The sequence below is a fragment of the Pseudomassariella vexata genome (genome assembly GCF_002105095.1).
Source record: "Pseudomassariella vexata strain CBS 129021 chromosome Unknown BCR38scaffold_3, whole genome shotgun sequence".
NCBI classification, from domain to species: domain Eukaryota; kingdom Fungi; phylum Ascomycota; class Sordariomycetes; order Amphisphaeriales; family Pseudomassariaceae; genus Pseudomassariella; species Pseudomassariella vexata.
The window spans coordinates 1997114-2011099 of record NW_024467958.1 but is presented as its reverse complement, the minus strand read 5'-3'; the positions used below and the strand labels follow the sequence as shown (position 1 = coordinate 2011099).

General features: G+C 50.4%; 5 protein-coding genes across 5 annotated transcripts; 2 read left to right on the top strand and 3 right to left on the bottom strand.

The window, feature by feature from the left end:
• Window positions 1-1104: 1104 nt before the first annotated feature.
• On the bottom strand, window positions 1105-2432 carry BCR38DRAFT_424065 (vacuolar ATP synthase 16 kDa proteolipid subunit). The gene is made up of 4 exons (XM_040859626.1): window positions 2235-2432; window positions 2077-2089; window positions 1857-1986; window positions 1105-1804 (listed from the first exon to the last, which is right to left on the bottom strand). The coding sequence occupies exons 1-4, from the start codon at window positions 2264-2266 to the stop codon at window positions 1479-1481; spliced, it is 501 nt and encodes a 166-aa protein (XP_040718994.1). The 5' UTR covers window positions 2267-2432; the 3' UTR covers window positions 1105-1478.
• A 38-nt stretch (window positions 2433-2470) lies between these two features.
• On the top strand, window positions 2471-3772 carry BCR38DRAFT_521707 (putative 13 kDa ribonucleoprotein-associated protein). Its single transcript, XM_040865201.1, has 5 exons — window positions 2471-2794; window positions 2872-2922; window positions 2984-3099; window positions 3152-3232; window positions 3292-3772. The coding sequence occupies exons 1-5, from the start codon at window positions 2738-2740 to the stop codon at window positions 3368-3370; spliced, it is 384 nt and encodes a 127-aa protein (XP_040718993.1). The 5' UTR covers window positions 2471-2737; the 3' UTR covers window positions 3371-3772.
• Window positions 3773-3929: 157 nt separating this feature from the next.
• Window positions 3930-7152, top strand: BCR38DRAFT_386447 (SacI homology domain-containing protein; the record flags this gene model as incomplete). The annotated part of the gene is made up of 3 exons (XM_040857487.1): window positions 3930-4322; window positions 4388-4597; window positions 4646-7152. Exons 1-3 carry the CDS (start codon window positions 4124-4126, stop codon window positions 7150-7152), a joined length of 2916 nt encoding a protein of 971 aa, XP_040718992.1. The 5' UTR covers window positions 3930-4123.
• A 69-nt stretch (window positions 7153-7221) lies between these two features.
• BCR38DRAFT_334501 (uncharacterized protein) lies at window positions 7222-8424 on the bottom strand (the record flags this gene model as incomplete). The annotated part of the gene is made up of 2 exons (XM_040855323.1): window positions 7222-7961; window positions 8034-8424. The coding sequence occupies 2 exons, from the start codon at window positions 8422-8424 to the stop codon at window positions 7222-7224; spliced, it is 1131 nt and encodes a 376-aa protein (XP_040718991.1).
• A 2239-nt stretch (window positions 8425-10663) lies between these two features.
• On the bottom strand, window positions 10664-13295 carry BCR38DRAFT_424056 (amino acid permease). Its single transcript, XM_040859625.1, has 6 exons — window positions 12993-13295; window positions 12698-12905; window positions 12566-12634; window positions 11763-12508; window positions 11163-11465; window positions 10664-11102 (listed from the first exon to the last, which is right to left on the bottom strand). Exons 1-6 carry the CDS (start codon window positions 13092-13094, stop codon window positions 10908-10910), a joined length of 1623 nt encoding a protein of 540 aa, XP_040718990.1. The 5' UTR covers window positions 13095-13295; the 3' UTR covers window positions 10664-10907.
• Between the last annotated feature and the right edge of the window lie 691 nt (window positions 13296-13986).

The window sequence follows — 13986 nt, the reverse complement described above, 5'->3', positions numbered from 1 at the left end:
GAATGAAAAGTCCGTCAGGAGTGCCATGAACTCTAAGTGCGTCATCGTACCAGGCTCCCGAGACCGATTGAGAGGGCTGCACTGGACAAATCCATGCGTCAGAATCGATTGAGATGATAGGATCGGTATTTGCGGCACTTCACAGGTTTCAAAGGGCATTCCTGTGCCATTCTACGACAAAACCCAATTACTAGATGAATGCCGGCGGTTTTGAGGCTCTTACTTCATCTGAGGCAAAGGCCTGAATTCCAGTGGTATCTCACTAGACACAGCGTACTGCAAGATAGTTGTGCCTCGCTGTAGAGCCTGTAAATCGGCGGGAAGATACATGTACTGTTTGCTGAAGTTTGGTGGTGAGGGGTTACATCTTACCATCCTCCTACTGCAGACCCGGTGTGTCGGAACCAATAACAGGGCTGCATTACAGATCCAGGATCAGCAGCAGATGGAGCATCCACCATTTGATTATGCAGAAGCATTTATGCCCCTTTATATCTCATTTGTAGCTATATAAACATCAATATTTCGTGTTCAAGGACAAGACGAGCCTCTTCCTGAACGATCAAGTTTGGGTCAACACGACTTATTGACTTGGACCTCCTCTGGCCAAGATATTCGGCATTGTCTCCCTCCCTTTCCCTTGGCTGGCAATAACCATGAGCAAAATTATGGGCCAGGCTGAAGGCAGAATCTCCCTGCTGTTAGCAAAGTAAACCAACGTTTAAACTTCCGAGGTTACCGGGAGAAGAACAATTGTTCCCAGGTCCAGACCCGATTGTGCGGCAACATCAGTGTTCCACCCTGAACTTGTCTTCAATGGTACCCTGAACGTGGATCGCTAGTATCCTCCAGAGATTGGACCGCGAACTGGTCATGTAAGTTCATAGGTATACTGGTGAAAGAGATAAAGAGTAAGGCCAGCACCATCACAGCCAAAAGACTACTCTCCCCCATACGAGTGGTAACCACTTATCACTCGTATACAGGCAAATCAGCATAAGACACAGGTATGATTCTGAGCGCAACCGAATCAACCACTGCACTTATGGTGGTTGCGAATCACTGAAAACTTGGAGAAAACTGAGCCCAGGCAGAGGTGATAAAGTGAGACATGACGAGATTAGATTATGGCAACACTAGTAGACAAATGAGATGACGATATAAGGATGACTTTTGTTTCTTGCCAAAATATATTACGTAGACTGGAAAAACGCAGCATCGTAATAATCCTTCTATAGTACATACCGCATCATCTGACAGTCTGTCAACTATCGTACTCTAATGTCCCACCAGCAACACCAGATACTACCGCCATCAACAAATTGATGGCCCACCAAAACCTGCAGCTTTAACCATAAGATATTTCCATGGTTTCACCAAACCCCTGAGCTATCGCCATCGGATGATTGATGTCCTACCACATTGAGAACCAAGTTAGCTCGGCCCCGTTGTCCCTTTGAATTTGGAGGTGGATGAATTTAGCAGCTGACATTCAGCGATGCCTTCGAATTCATGAGCAGAGCGACGATGAGACCGTAGAGACCCAGAACTTCGGCGAAAATGAGAATCAGAATCATGCCTACGAAGAGACGGGGCTGTTGAGCAGTTCCTCTGACACCAGCATCACCTACGATACCAATGGCGAAACCTGCAGCGAGACCGGCAAGACCGACGGAAAGACCAGCACCGAGTTGAATGAAACCAGTGTAGAGAGGCAGGTCCTGCTTGAGACCGTCTGAGATCAAGACCGAGACGACGAGACCGTAGATACCAATGATACCAGCCATAATGACGGGAACGATGTCTGTGGAACATTAGCACTACTTTGCGAGATGGAAAAGAGCTGTTGCGCGTACTCTTGACGATGAGATCAGGTCGAAGAACACCCATAGCAGCAATACCAACACCAGACTTGGCAGTACCGTAGGAGGCACCCAAGCAGGTGAAGACAATGGCGGCTGTGCATCCCATGGCGCCGAAGAAGGGCTGTTATCCATCGTTAGCTCATCATGTACTGGACATGTTGGCGGCTGGGAGAGTGTCAAGCCCAAGCCAAGATAGGGAGTAGTGACGGACCGCGTAGACGGGACTGCGAAGTCGAGTATGTTAGCCATATTTCTTACAGTAGCAGTATAGATAGTTGGGGGAGGAAAAGCAAGCATCATTACGATGCCAGGAGCTCGGATGGATGGAATTTCGAGCTTCAAGGTAAAAGGCGCTCATGGATTACGTACCAGCCCTCAGAGAATGTTCGTGGATCAGACATCTTGACTGTTGGAATGGAATGAAGAGATCAACAAGATCAAGCTTAGAGCACAAGGCGATGGCGGTGGGGGATTCGGTCGGCGATTGAAATGGGAGCTTGACGTTTGGGGATTAAATGCGTGATGGAAAAGGTCGAGGCAGGTTGCTTAAATTGAAGTCGAGTGCTGTTCAAGGTTTGGCAACGTACCAAACTACTGATGACTTTGATTTCCAGAGCTTGGACCAATGATAGGAGCAGCGGGTCGGATAAACTTATGTGCCGATCCTTGGCCCGTTCCGAGCTTCGCGGGACCCATGCAAAAAAACTTCCCAGCGAATTTGGAGCTCGAGCAGTTGAATATCCCCCACGCTCAACAGCAGCTTTTGTCGCATTCTTCACAGGGCGAGCCAACGCAAGGAACCCTGCCGTCCATATCCAGTATCCCACGTATCGACTATTCGTACACAATCACAGCGATACCCAAACGTTAAGATGGCTGACCAGAACACCTCTGCCGCCTGGCCGCTGGCTGATGCCGCGCTCTCTCAGGTTAGACCTACCGAAGACGATAGGGTTTCGCGCGCCAATTACACGAATAGGCTCGCTGACTCTATTTCTGTATACAGGAGATCCTGGACCTTGTTCAACAGGCTAGCCACTATCGCCAGCTGAAGAAGGTACGAGCCCAATCTCCAAAGTGTGTCCACGAGATGAAAATGCTGACTCTGCCAACTCCAGGGAGCCAACGAGGCCACCAAGACTCTCAATCGTGGTATCTCTGAGATCGTCGTTCTTGCCGCCGATACCCAGCCGCTGGCAATCCTTCTGCATCTCCCCCTTCTCGCAGAAGACAAGTATGTCGAAGCTCATATGTTTCGTGATTGTCAGTAACTGAGACTAGAACAGGAACGTCCCGTATGTCTATGTGCCATCCAAGATTGCGCTTGGACGTGCTTGTGGTGTTAGCCGTAGCGTTATTGCTGCCAGGTAAATGCTTCTACTATGGCCTTCCAGCTCCCGCATCGAATGCTAACTCATTGTAACAGCATCACCACCAACGAGGCCTCCGAGCTCATGAACCAGATTCGCAGCTTGAAGGACAAGGTTGAGCGCCTGATGATCTAATCCCATGCTTCGGGAAGATTTCTCGACCCATTAGGGACAATGAACCTCGAGTCGAGTGCCGTATACTGTTGAATAGGGAACGAAGGAAGGAATATGCGTTTCTGGTGCTGATCAGTCATTGAGGCTCTCTAGAGGGCAAGGATATGAGATCGATCTAATAAGACAAAATACACAAGCCAAATTTGTAACAACCTTTGACCTTGCCCATCTGCGCTTCGTGAATACTATTTTATTGTTAATAAGAGTTGCGTCACACCTTGCTGCTCAGTCACCTGGGGGCAGAGATAGCAAAAAGAGACAAAATGATCCCCATAAACATCCCTACCTGAGGTTGTGATTTGTAGGAAACGGAGGGCGCAGTGGAAGGCCTCAAAAGCGAACTTCGATAAGGTATTGTCTTGGTTGGGGTGGCTGTTTGGGCCCATCTACAAAACATTTTCCTTGCGTCTTTCATGCATGAAACCCCCACTCAAGCAAGATCCGATGACGGTTGACAGCTACCCCACCATGCAAGCCATTTTGTACCCAAGACATCATACTGCAGCTGATAGCGCAAGGTGACCGTCCCATCTTCTTCAACAACTTGAAAATTCCACTCGCGAGCTTTTCATTGTATGAAGAGGACTATACCGCAGCTTGTCCATTGAACGCTTCAATGTTGAAGTCGCTAATGTAATCACTCCCCGAATACTGCAATCAAGTCTCAACCATGAACCCCCCGTTATAGTTGCTGAATCCAGAACCAATCCCACGATGCCTCTTCCACTAGCTCGCAAACTCCTCATCTGCGCTGCCGTCGATGGCCTCATCATCCAGCCGCTCGCGCCTAAAGGGCAACGGCCGTCGCATTCTGTAAAAGTGAAGTATGGAGAAGGCTCAGTCTCTTCAACGCGTGACCAGTTACCCGATATCTCAAAGCCCAATTCGTCCTTCGAGGCTTTTGGCATTATAGGTGCGTTGGGACTCCTGAAACTGGACAGTAAGTGTGAAGGATCTTGCTGATAACAATTTATTTAGGATTGTTTACCGTATCCCGCCTCAGCTACCTAATCACTATCACCGGTCGCCAAGAAGTTGCCCAAGTCCGCGGGTATCCGGTTTACGTCGTCACTGATGTCGCCCTTACTCCGTGCACGTCGCAATCCGAAGCCGAAGATGCGATCAGGCACACGAGCATACAGTTACTGAGGGCTGCTTCCGCTAATAATCGGATCGACGAAGAAACGGGTGCGTCGGATACGGAAGGGGAGACTGCTTCGCTGCTAGGGACCGAAGAGCCAGACGACGTGCAGAGCGATCGGGGCAGTGTCTCCGGTGAATTTACCGGGCAAGAAACAAAAGCTGACAAGCCAAGAGAAGACGAGAGCAGGAGCAGTGTAGCAGAAGACGTCATTAAACTTCGTGGCAGCTATGGCCGCTTTGCGCAGCGGTGGTTTAGCCACAAGGGATGGGTGCAAGACTCGAAACGAAACATGGGCATCAGCGAGGCTGCGCCCAAGACCCAAGAGGGTCTACCTGGTGCTGAAGACAAGAAAGAAGAGATGGAAAATAAGGCCCTGAGCAAAGCGGTGGTGACCGAGACAGCTAGCGCGGCCGTCGCTACGGCCGTGTCAACGGGCGAAAGTCTGTTGCCAAAGCTACTCCGGACGGCGCATATCTGGTTTGGCAGCAGCAAGAGCTTCTTCTTCTCGTACGATGTGGATATCACACGGAATCTTGCGAACTCGACAGGGCGAGGTGCAACGGCGCCAGACTCTCCGCTGCACAAGACTGCCGACCCCAATTTCTTTTGGAACCGAAACCTGCTTCAACGCTTCTCAGCCGAGGACTTCCTGCTCCTGCCCCTGATGCAAGGCTTCGTTGGCCAGACCTCCTTCATCGTTGATAAGAACCCACCCCAACATGATGACAATGACATCGAGGATTCTCTGGAATTGCGCGAGATGCCAAGCCCACGGTTACCGGGATCCGTGCCAGATTCGCCGCCATCAGAGCTGGAGCAGAATTCCGTCGTTCTCAGGCCCAGCGAGAAGAAGTATCTCATCACCGTAATTTCGCGCCGCTCGATCAAGCGCGCTGGGCTGCGATACCTTAGACGTGGTGTAGACGACGAGGGAAATGCAGCCAATGCGGTAGAGACGGAGCAACTGCTGTCGACTTCGGCTGGGGACGGTAAGATATTCAGCTTTGTGCAGATCAGGGGCAGCATTCCATTGTTCTTCCAGCAAAGTCCGTACTCTCTCAAGCCTGTACCAGTATTGCAGCATTCCGAGGTGGTCAATCTTAACGCATTCACAAAACATTTCGAGCAATTGCAGAAAAAGTACGGGAAAGTACAACTGGTCAACCTGGTGGAGAAACACGGCCCGGAAGCCGTCATTGGTGATGCGTATGCACGGAACGTCGAGAAGTACAACAAGGAAATAGTTGAGGGGGGTGAGCAGGTTGGCTTCGAATGGTTCGATTTCCACTCCGCTTGCCGTGGCATGAAATTCGAAAATGTGAACATGCTGCTCGACACGCTGGGCCGGCAGATCGAAGAGCTGAGCAGCACAGTCGAGAACATTAGCAGCCATGAAATCACTCAGAAGCAGAAGGGCGTGCTCCGAACGAATTGTATGGACTGTCTGGACCGCACAAACGTTTGCCAGAGCTCATTCGCCAAGTATGTACTGGAATTGCAGCTGAAGGAAGAAGGATTCGACTTGGCGGCGCAGCTCGATCAGAAGACAAGCTGGTTCAACATGCTGTGGGCCGACAATGGAGATGCCATCAGCAAGCAATACGCGAGCACGGCGGCGATGAAGGGAGATTATACCAGGACGAGGAAGAGGGATTATAGGGGCATGGTGAATGATTTGGGCCTGTCTTTGACGCGTTTCTACAACGGTATGGTGAACGACTACTTCAGCCAAGCCGCGATCGACTTCTTCCTCGGCAATGTCACCTTCATGGTTTTCGAGGAGTTTGAGGCGACTATGATGACGAAAGACCCTGCCGTTTCTATGGGAAAGATGCGCGAGCAAGCCATCGAGACCTCGCGGAAGATAGTTGTCTCGGATGACAGCGAGGACTTCATTGGTGGTTGGACGGTGCTCAGCCCCCACCAGTCTAATACCATCAGGTCTCTCCCCATGGAAGAGGTCGTTCTCCTATTGACGGATGCGGCACTATATCTCTGCAGATTCAATTGGACTTTAGACAAGGTGTCCTCTTTTGAACGCGTGGACCTTGCCCATATCGTTGGCCTCCAAGTTGGCACATATATAACCTCGACAATCTCACCGGCACAAGCAGATGAGACAAAAAACGTCGGGCTGGTAGTCACATATGAACCAGGCAAGAACGACATTAAGCGCGTGAACACGCGCTCTCTGTCCAGTATCTCCGGGCCTTCGACGTCCGGCTCACCCGCCAGCCAGGAAGAAGGGGTGGCGAACCCCTCCGCTACATCAGGCGGTATCCTCGCACCTATCTTCGGCGGAAGTGCCAAACAGCAGGCTCCACAACCACCCAGAAAAATCGCGCTCAAAGCCTTGAATGCAAGCAACAGTATCGCTGATGTCAGTCCGAAAACCACGACCAGAATGACAGAAATGGAACAAATCGAAGTCATCGCGGCCGAAATTGAGAGGCTGGTGTCTGCCGACCAGCCCCAGGCAAATCGTGGTAATGAGGGATTCAGAGAAAGAAGCGATATCATCAGTTTGGCCGAGGCCAAGAAAAACACTGGTATCTTGGAACAGTGGGGACACACTATCAAAAAGCTCGTCTGGGCTTGATCTCGTTTCTTTGGGTTTGGGTCTTGTGATGGTCGGGTATCTTGAATGGGGCATATACATATAATTAGACTAGGCTTGGGGTCGCGCAACGGCACGGTATAGGTGCATCTGGTAGCGCATGTTCTCCAAAGCAACAGGATATCGGAGGAGCTCCGCAACACGGAACCAAATCGAATCGTGCGATTCGAGTTTCTCCCATTTGCAGCCGTCGGTGGGTAGTTTGCTATCGTTGAGGAGGGTGTGGTTGAGGAGCCACTGCATGGGGTATTTCCTTGCTTCTTTGCCGATCGAGGCTTCGGAGTAACTTCCCGGGCTGTCGACGACGAGTAAGAGCGAGTTGATGGGGATGCTGGTGGTGAGGGTGCGTAGAAACGAGGTCGTTTTGGCGATGCCGCCCGATGTGTAGAGCTCGTTGAGCGTAAATAGCAGCGTAACAAGTAATGCATCCGTTCCCAGCACCTCCGCGAGTTGCTCCTTGGTGAGGTCCAGGATGTCTTGTTGTGCGAACGTCCAGCGAAGCCGTGATTCGGGAGTCAGTGCTGCGTTGGTCGCTTTTGCGGTAGCGCTGGCGTACTTTGATAGTTGGGGCGGCGTCCGCAGAGTCGTGCTCAGTTTGTCTATGACGCCCTTCCATGGTCCTGTGTCCAGAAGCGTGAGATCTCCTGAAAACTCTTCGTTCCTCGATAGGAAGGATGCGAATGACACGATTTCGGCGGCGCCACCTCCGATCGCGAGAACCTTGAGAGGCGATTGCTTGTTCCGTCGTTCTACCTCGTTACCACCACCCTCACTGCCTTTCCCTTCCTCTCCTGCCTTCAAAACCGCACCCGAGCCATACGCACGAGCCTCACCTTCCCCCGAACCAGAAAAGCAAAGCACACTCAGATGCTCCTCAATCTCACCCAACACCCGCGCATAACACAGCGCTCGCGTCGGACTCCATCGCGCGGCATAGACATCCAGGTACCCTTCCTTCCCAAACGCCTTGGCGAACTCGCGGTTGTACAGCGCTTGCTTCACCTCCTGCAGCACAGAAGCAAAATCATCGGCGCGGAAGACAGAGCTGAAGGTGTCTATGAAGATATTGAGCAGCGTTTGCTGGTGCTTGAGTTCCTGTGGGGATACTTCGGTCTTGGGTGCAGTAACAGGCACGTCTGCATCCGCGTCTGCACTGCTAGTGGTGGGGGTTTTCTTTGATGATGTTGCCGCAGCTGAGGATTTGGGCGGTTTGAAGGACTTGGATGATGGCGGGAGGGTTTTGTGTTGCACCATTGTGGAGGCTTGGCTACTCACTCGGCTGGTATGTCTCTTATGAAAATATCTATTCCGGTGGGAGGGGAGAGCTTTTGCGAACTCATTTGGAAATTTCGGACACCGTAATTTACTTCACGGTCCTGGCTGCCACACTATGCATGCAAGTACACGACTGGAGCGACACTTATCTCCACATCAGTAATCGTATTGAGCCCCTTTTGCAAGAGACTACTAAGGGATTTGAAAATGTTTGACAATTACAACAACTAGTATTTAGAAGCAATAACCTAAGTTATATTAATTGATTATTAAGTTGTATGTAAGCCTACGAGCCTTTGGATGTTGAAGGAAGCTATGAAGATGAGCATAATATCTAGGTTTTTATTCCTCTATAAGACAAGTCCATAATTTACTCAAGAGATACCAGTACCTATGATGCATATATACTTTTATTCTGATCGCTTTAGAATATATCTGGAACAATTCCACATAGTGCCTATCACGCCCCTGAACATGTTGTGGCTTCCAACATCGCGTTTCCACGGGCCTACTAAACTTATGCTCTGCATGTACACCAGGTGTAGTTCGATGAGTTCATTCGATGCATATTCAAAGCCCGAGCACCGGTGAATTACCGTTGCAGGTCCTTCGTGAGAGACATTAGGAGGTGCTCTGTATTCTCAGAGGCGCCTTCCATCCGTTCAACCCTGCCACGAAGAAGATACTTTCTTGCACTAAACATTCTCTCTTCCATGCGGAACGGGCAAATATCCTGAACCTCGGCATTATACAATTTAGTAATTCTATTAAAACGCCGTCTTTCAAAGTTATCAGGCTTATAATATAACGCACAGAAGATATAGAATTCATGGATCAACGACGACAATACGGTCCAGCAATAGTTCGGACCACAAACGGCAGCCAATAATGTCCAAATTCCGTCTATATTTCGTCCTTCCCGATGCCGCAGCAGGTATTTCGACGAGGAAATCTTAGGCAAGGGCTGAAAAGGATCAGTTTTCTCTAATACACATATCCCCATGCTGAATCGGTTAAGTTCATAGTAACCATCGCTCAACTAGTGTTTAATTGGGGGTAAGTGAGAGTCTGTAGTTGAAAGGAGACTTAATACGCACTTAAATTCACGATTTGGACCCTGAAGCAGGTCGCCCGTGGAGGCCCGCAACACCTTCGTAGACGCCGTGTTTTTACCATTACTTCCTCAGATCTGGGTTGTCAAAATCGCAACACGGACGACTAAGCACAGTCAACGGGCTTCCCATCATCTCCTGCAGATTTGATCGGCTTTCTACGGTGAGAAATCTTATCCGCTATTTCCGGTCACTCCGTTAACTCAAAACTATTGCACAGAGGCAACGGGAGGTCGCTAACATCTAGCCCAGACGTCATTACCAACCAGTAGACCTACTATCTCCACAGCAGCAATACCGTCCGTAACACCATGCTTTTGACAGCTCGTTTCGCGCGGTGGCATTCATGGTAAGCAGCTGACCGTACCTTCATTGACCTCGCTTGCCTCAGGCTCTCCCTTAAACAGCACACGGCGTGATTCGCTAATCGCACGCGGGTGGAAGGATGATCTACAATCTGCATCTATAAATGTCTGTACATGCTATAACATACGACGAAACTGTTAACGCCGGTTGCTGTGCCAGCGTGAATTGGTGTTTTGGAGGTGGCATCGTGATGGCGACTGTGTTTTCGTCGCTGGTCTGGGAGATCATTTGGCCCGCAATGACATCAAAACTGGCTGCGAAACCCAAGAGGAGCATTTAATACACCAAGAGGAAGATTTTAAAGAAACATGAAGAAGCTTAGCTGTGTAGAATGGCTTGGAGTATCGGTAGCATCCTTATTGCTAGAAAACACGGGTCCTGTGAACGGGTACCGAGCAACACGCAGCTATCAAGTCGTCGCACCATCAACCCCCCCCCCCTTTAGCTAAACATGCACGACAAGGTTCACTCGATAATAACGAGGCGAGGCAGCCGCTTCCAAGTAATCTCGGCACAGCTTCCTCATAGCGAAAAGGTGCGCCGTGATACCAGCGAGTGCATTTGCATCGAGCTTTCTTGAAAAAAGACGACAATCGGCAGAGTCTTGCAGAGTTGATGCACAGAATCCAACGGGGTTCAGAACAGGGAGTGAGAAATGGCCCACAGAAATGATGGGGTGAGTGTGGAGAACGAGACTATACTGTCTTACATAGTACAGGGGTCCAAACCAGTTGGGGTCGCTTGACGAGCGGGGGATTGACGTCGTAGAAGTCACTGCGGATCAGCCAGGGATTGGGTGCATGTGAAGAGAGATGTAAGTGATATTGGAGCTAGCCACGTATACAGCCCAATACTTGCAAGAAGAATAGCCAGGACATCAGTCTAGTGAACTGGATCAATATTGTACAAGATCGCAAGATGTAGACATGAGTGAAACTGCAGCTATGTGGCCTTTACTAACTCCCGCAGTCTAACGACGCTTGTCTAAATCTGTCGCCCAGACGCCGCGACTGCCTTCTCGTAATCCTGCAGCACCTCCAGGCTAGGTTCCTCAATGACCGCCCCGCTGACAACACGTGCGTGAGTTCGAGGTCCTATGTAGTACTTGTGGCCCGCAACAAACCAATATCCGGTTGCCAGAAGGAAGACAAAAGCCAGAATCACGACGGCATAATTCATCTTGCAGATTTTTGTTAGTTTGGAGTCTTGCAAATAGGATGTGGTATCAAGCTGACTTACTGTGCTAGGGTCAACCGGCATGACTGTGGGAAACATGAAAATGACCGAGACGAAGGCAGTCCAAATACAGGCCCATGAATTGACGTAGATACTCGCTTTGCCGAGGTGCCACGGGCCGCGCTCGAACTTGTTGAAGAAGATCTTGCAGATTATGGGGATGCAGTAGGACCAATCCAGGCAAATGGCGCATATGTTGAAGACGGCGGCGATGGTGATGTAGCTTCCCAAACTGATCAGGTTGATCAGAATACAGAGCAGAGAGTAGAACCACACCGCCAAGACAGGGGTATCTGTCTTCTTCCACTGCAGAAAGTTGTGTCAGTAATTACCACAAACGGAGGGTTAAGCGATGGCTTAGGAGTCCTAAGTCATGTCTCAAGAGCAACAACCTGGACGTGCCTGGAGGGCACATAATCGCCTCCTGTCGAGTCGAGCCAATATCCTTATAACCGAATTACCTGAATAGGAAATGTTTGCACAGGACACACGACAACATCATTCTGGTAGAAGGCAAGACACCCCTTTTCACAGCTCCGTAAGGTCATTTTGGCTCCTGAGACAGAATATACAGGGAAATAAACGACAATCAAATTTGCTTACGATCTTGTACCAGATCCACGAGCCGGGCAGCATCTCGTCTCTGCTGAAAGCCCAAATTGTCCGGGATCCCGCCTGCAAAGCCGTTATGCAAACAAAGTTCATGATTATGAACGCCGACACGGCAAAGAATATTGCCGGGCCTTTTCCCATGACATTGAAGAAGATCTGGACGACCGGTTGAGCGATGGGGCTCGCCAGGATTTCCGCAGGATCGCCCATACAAAACACCAACACGATGTTGAACAACCACCCCACAACGTAGGTAAATGTAAGAGCCGTGGAGATGGCTTTCGGGACGATTGTTTCTGGATTCTTTGCCTCTTCTGCTATGTGAGCAGTAGCGTCATAATCGGTCATCGTCCAGGCAACTGAGAGAAACCCAAACAAGAAAGAGAACCCGGGGGGACTCCAGCCGGATGCCGGTTCCACCTGTGTGAAGGCGTACTGCGCACTATGCTTATCCTTCTGCATGACGAGCAAAGAAACGCAGGCGGCGATGAGGACGGCGATGTGAAAGACGGCATAAGTCTTGGCGAGGTGGTTCAGCCAGGAAGTGGATAGAGTATTGATGCAGGCGTGGAAGATGATCAGGCCGGCCATGACGCCGTAGATGTGGTACGTCGATGGTTCGTAGATGAAATTGGTCCCGTCGTAGGAACCTATGGCCACTGCTGCTAAAAGCATTTGGGCGGCTCCATATTCAGATGAGGCGCTGCCGGCAATTTGTCCGATGAGGTTGAGCCAGCCTGTTGACAAATTGGTCAATTATCGGCCTGAGCGGCGTCAGAGAGGCATTATCATACCGTCAATCCATGCGACAATGGGGACGTATTTCTCCGGCGCCAGGTATTTGATCGTAAAGTACAGAGCCCCTGGAAGCATTTAGCTTTCACCTCAGAAATCGACCTTTGTCGTATTCTTGGGCGTTGCCGCACCTGAAGTTGGATAAGCCGAGACTATCTCAGAAATGCTCAGCGCAAGACACAGAGCTCCGGCCCCAGCGATCAGCCAACACCAAATTGCGGAAGCACCACCGCCAGCATACAACGGATACGAGAAAGTTGTCATAACCGTCGCGAAGAGGCCCGATATGCTCAGCGCGAAGCTAAAGCATGACCACATAGAGAACTCGCGCTTGAAGACCTATGCGTTTTGCGACACCATCCAATAATCAGCCTCCAGGTCCGTCGCGGAACTTTCCAATAGAACGGCGTAAAACGGGTAACTCACAGGCGCGTATCCCATCTCGGCCAGGGCCTTGTCGGCAGCGCTCAACTCGTTGGCTGAAGAGCCACTCGAGGGCTCCTCGAGTGGATGCTTATCTACCGCCATTGGAGGTTTGGTACCTTGGCTGGAAAGCTTAGCTGGAGTTCGGTTGCCGTCGACGTGCTTGGAGATCTTTTGGTAGCTCGTGTTCTGTCGTCAAGTTGACGCTGATTGAGAAACGCCGTCTCGCCGTCTCGAAGGCTCAATTCGCGGGTGGTCTAAAACGAGTGCTGCTGTCAGCCGTCGCATTCTACCACGGGGTTTCTGTGTCTTTAAACCCTACCGGGCTGCCGTTTCTGCGCTGAGAGACGTCAGATTAGTACCGAAACCCTGCAAGCCATCTGTTGTACGACAGGGAAGCTTGCAACACTGGAGGCAAGGGTGTTCCATCTTCTCGGAATTCTGATAGGTTGACAGCCTAGCCCCGGTCGGCGGTGCCGATTTGCTCGAAAGCTGCGATTGGCTGCGCGAGGACAGTTTGGGAGGTTCCCCGAGGTTGGCTTGTAAGTCATCCTTCTCAAGATTCGCGGTAGAGATAAGGTCGGTCATCGAAAGCGGGTGATAATGTGAGAATCGCGAGGTGGGATTTACTCCAGGAACCTGCATAATGTCCTCTTCAAAACTGGGGGCCGCTAACATGAATAGGTCGCCTCGATCAGAATGAGTGATTGTTGCTGATAATTGGCAAGCATAACTCTTTTCAGTATTCCGTTCCAGCCCTTGTACACCTGCGCTGTTACTGCCGCACCAGCCCTGGCTGAACCGGTGTTAGTTGCTGATATGCAATTCCGCAGTACACGGCACTTGTACCTCAATTGTATCGCAGAATCGACATTTTATGCTGGCTGCTTTCGGATAGTGATGCTTTACCTACCATTCCCATTTCCTTGGGGTTGGATTCAATATCGAGGGGTTCTCTGAGTTCCTCTACAGAAATGCATACATCGGGGCTAAGTGT

What these genes read in the sequence shown, in the direction of transcription:
- BCR38DRAFT_424065 (XM_040859626.1), bottom strand. Translation starts at nt 2,266, where the DNA reads ATGTCTGATCCACGAACATTCTCTGAGGGCTG. An exon ending in ACCTGATCTCATCGTCAAGA is followed by an intron (nt 1,805 to 1,856) that starts GTACGCGCAACA and finishes AATGTTCCACAG; the next exon opens with ACATCGTTCCCGTCATTATG.
- BCR38DRAFT_521707 (XM_040865201.1), top strand. Translation starts at nt 2,738, where the DNA reads ATGGCTGACCAGAACACCTCTGCCGCCTGGCCGCTGGCTGATGCCGCG. An exon ending in CTGATGCCGCGCTCTCTCAG is followed by an intron (nt 2,795 to 2,871) that starts GTTAGACCTACC and finishes TTCTGTATACAG; the next exon opens with GAGATCCTGGACCTTGTTCA. An exon ending in CGTAGCGTTATTGCTGCCAG is followed by an intron (nt 3,233 to 3,291) that starts GTAAATGCTTCT and finishes TCATTGTAACAG; the next exon opens with CATCACCACCAACGAGGCCT.
- BCR38DRAFT_424056 (XM_040859625.1), bottom strand. Translation starts at nt 13,094, where the DNA reads ATGGCGGTAGATAAGCATCCACTCGAGGAGCCCTCGAGTGGCTCTTCA. An exon ending in CTCGGCTTATCCAACTTCAG is followed by an intron (nt 12,635 to 12,697) that starts GTGCGGCAACGC and finishes AAATGCTTCCAG; the next exon opens with GGGCTCTGTACTTTACGATC. An exon ending in TGCCGGTTGACCCTAGCACA is followed by an intron (nt 11,103 to 11,162) that starts GTAAGTCAGCTT and finishes AAAATCTGCAAG; the next exon opens with ATGAATTATGCCGTCGTGAT.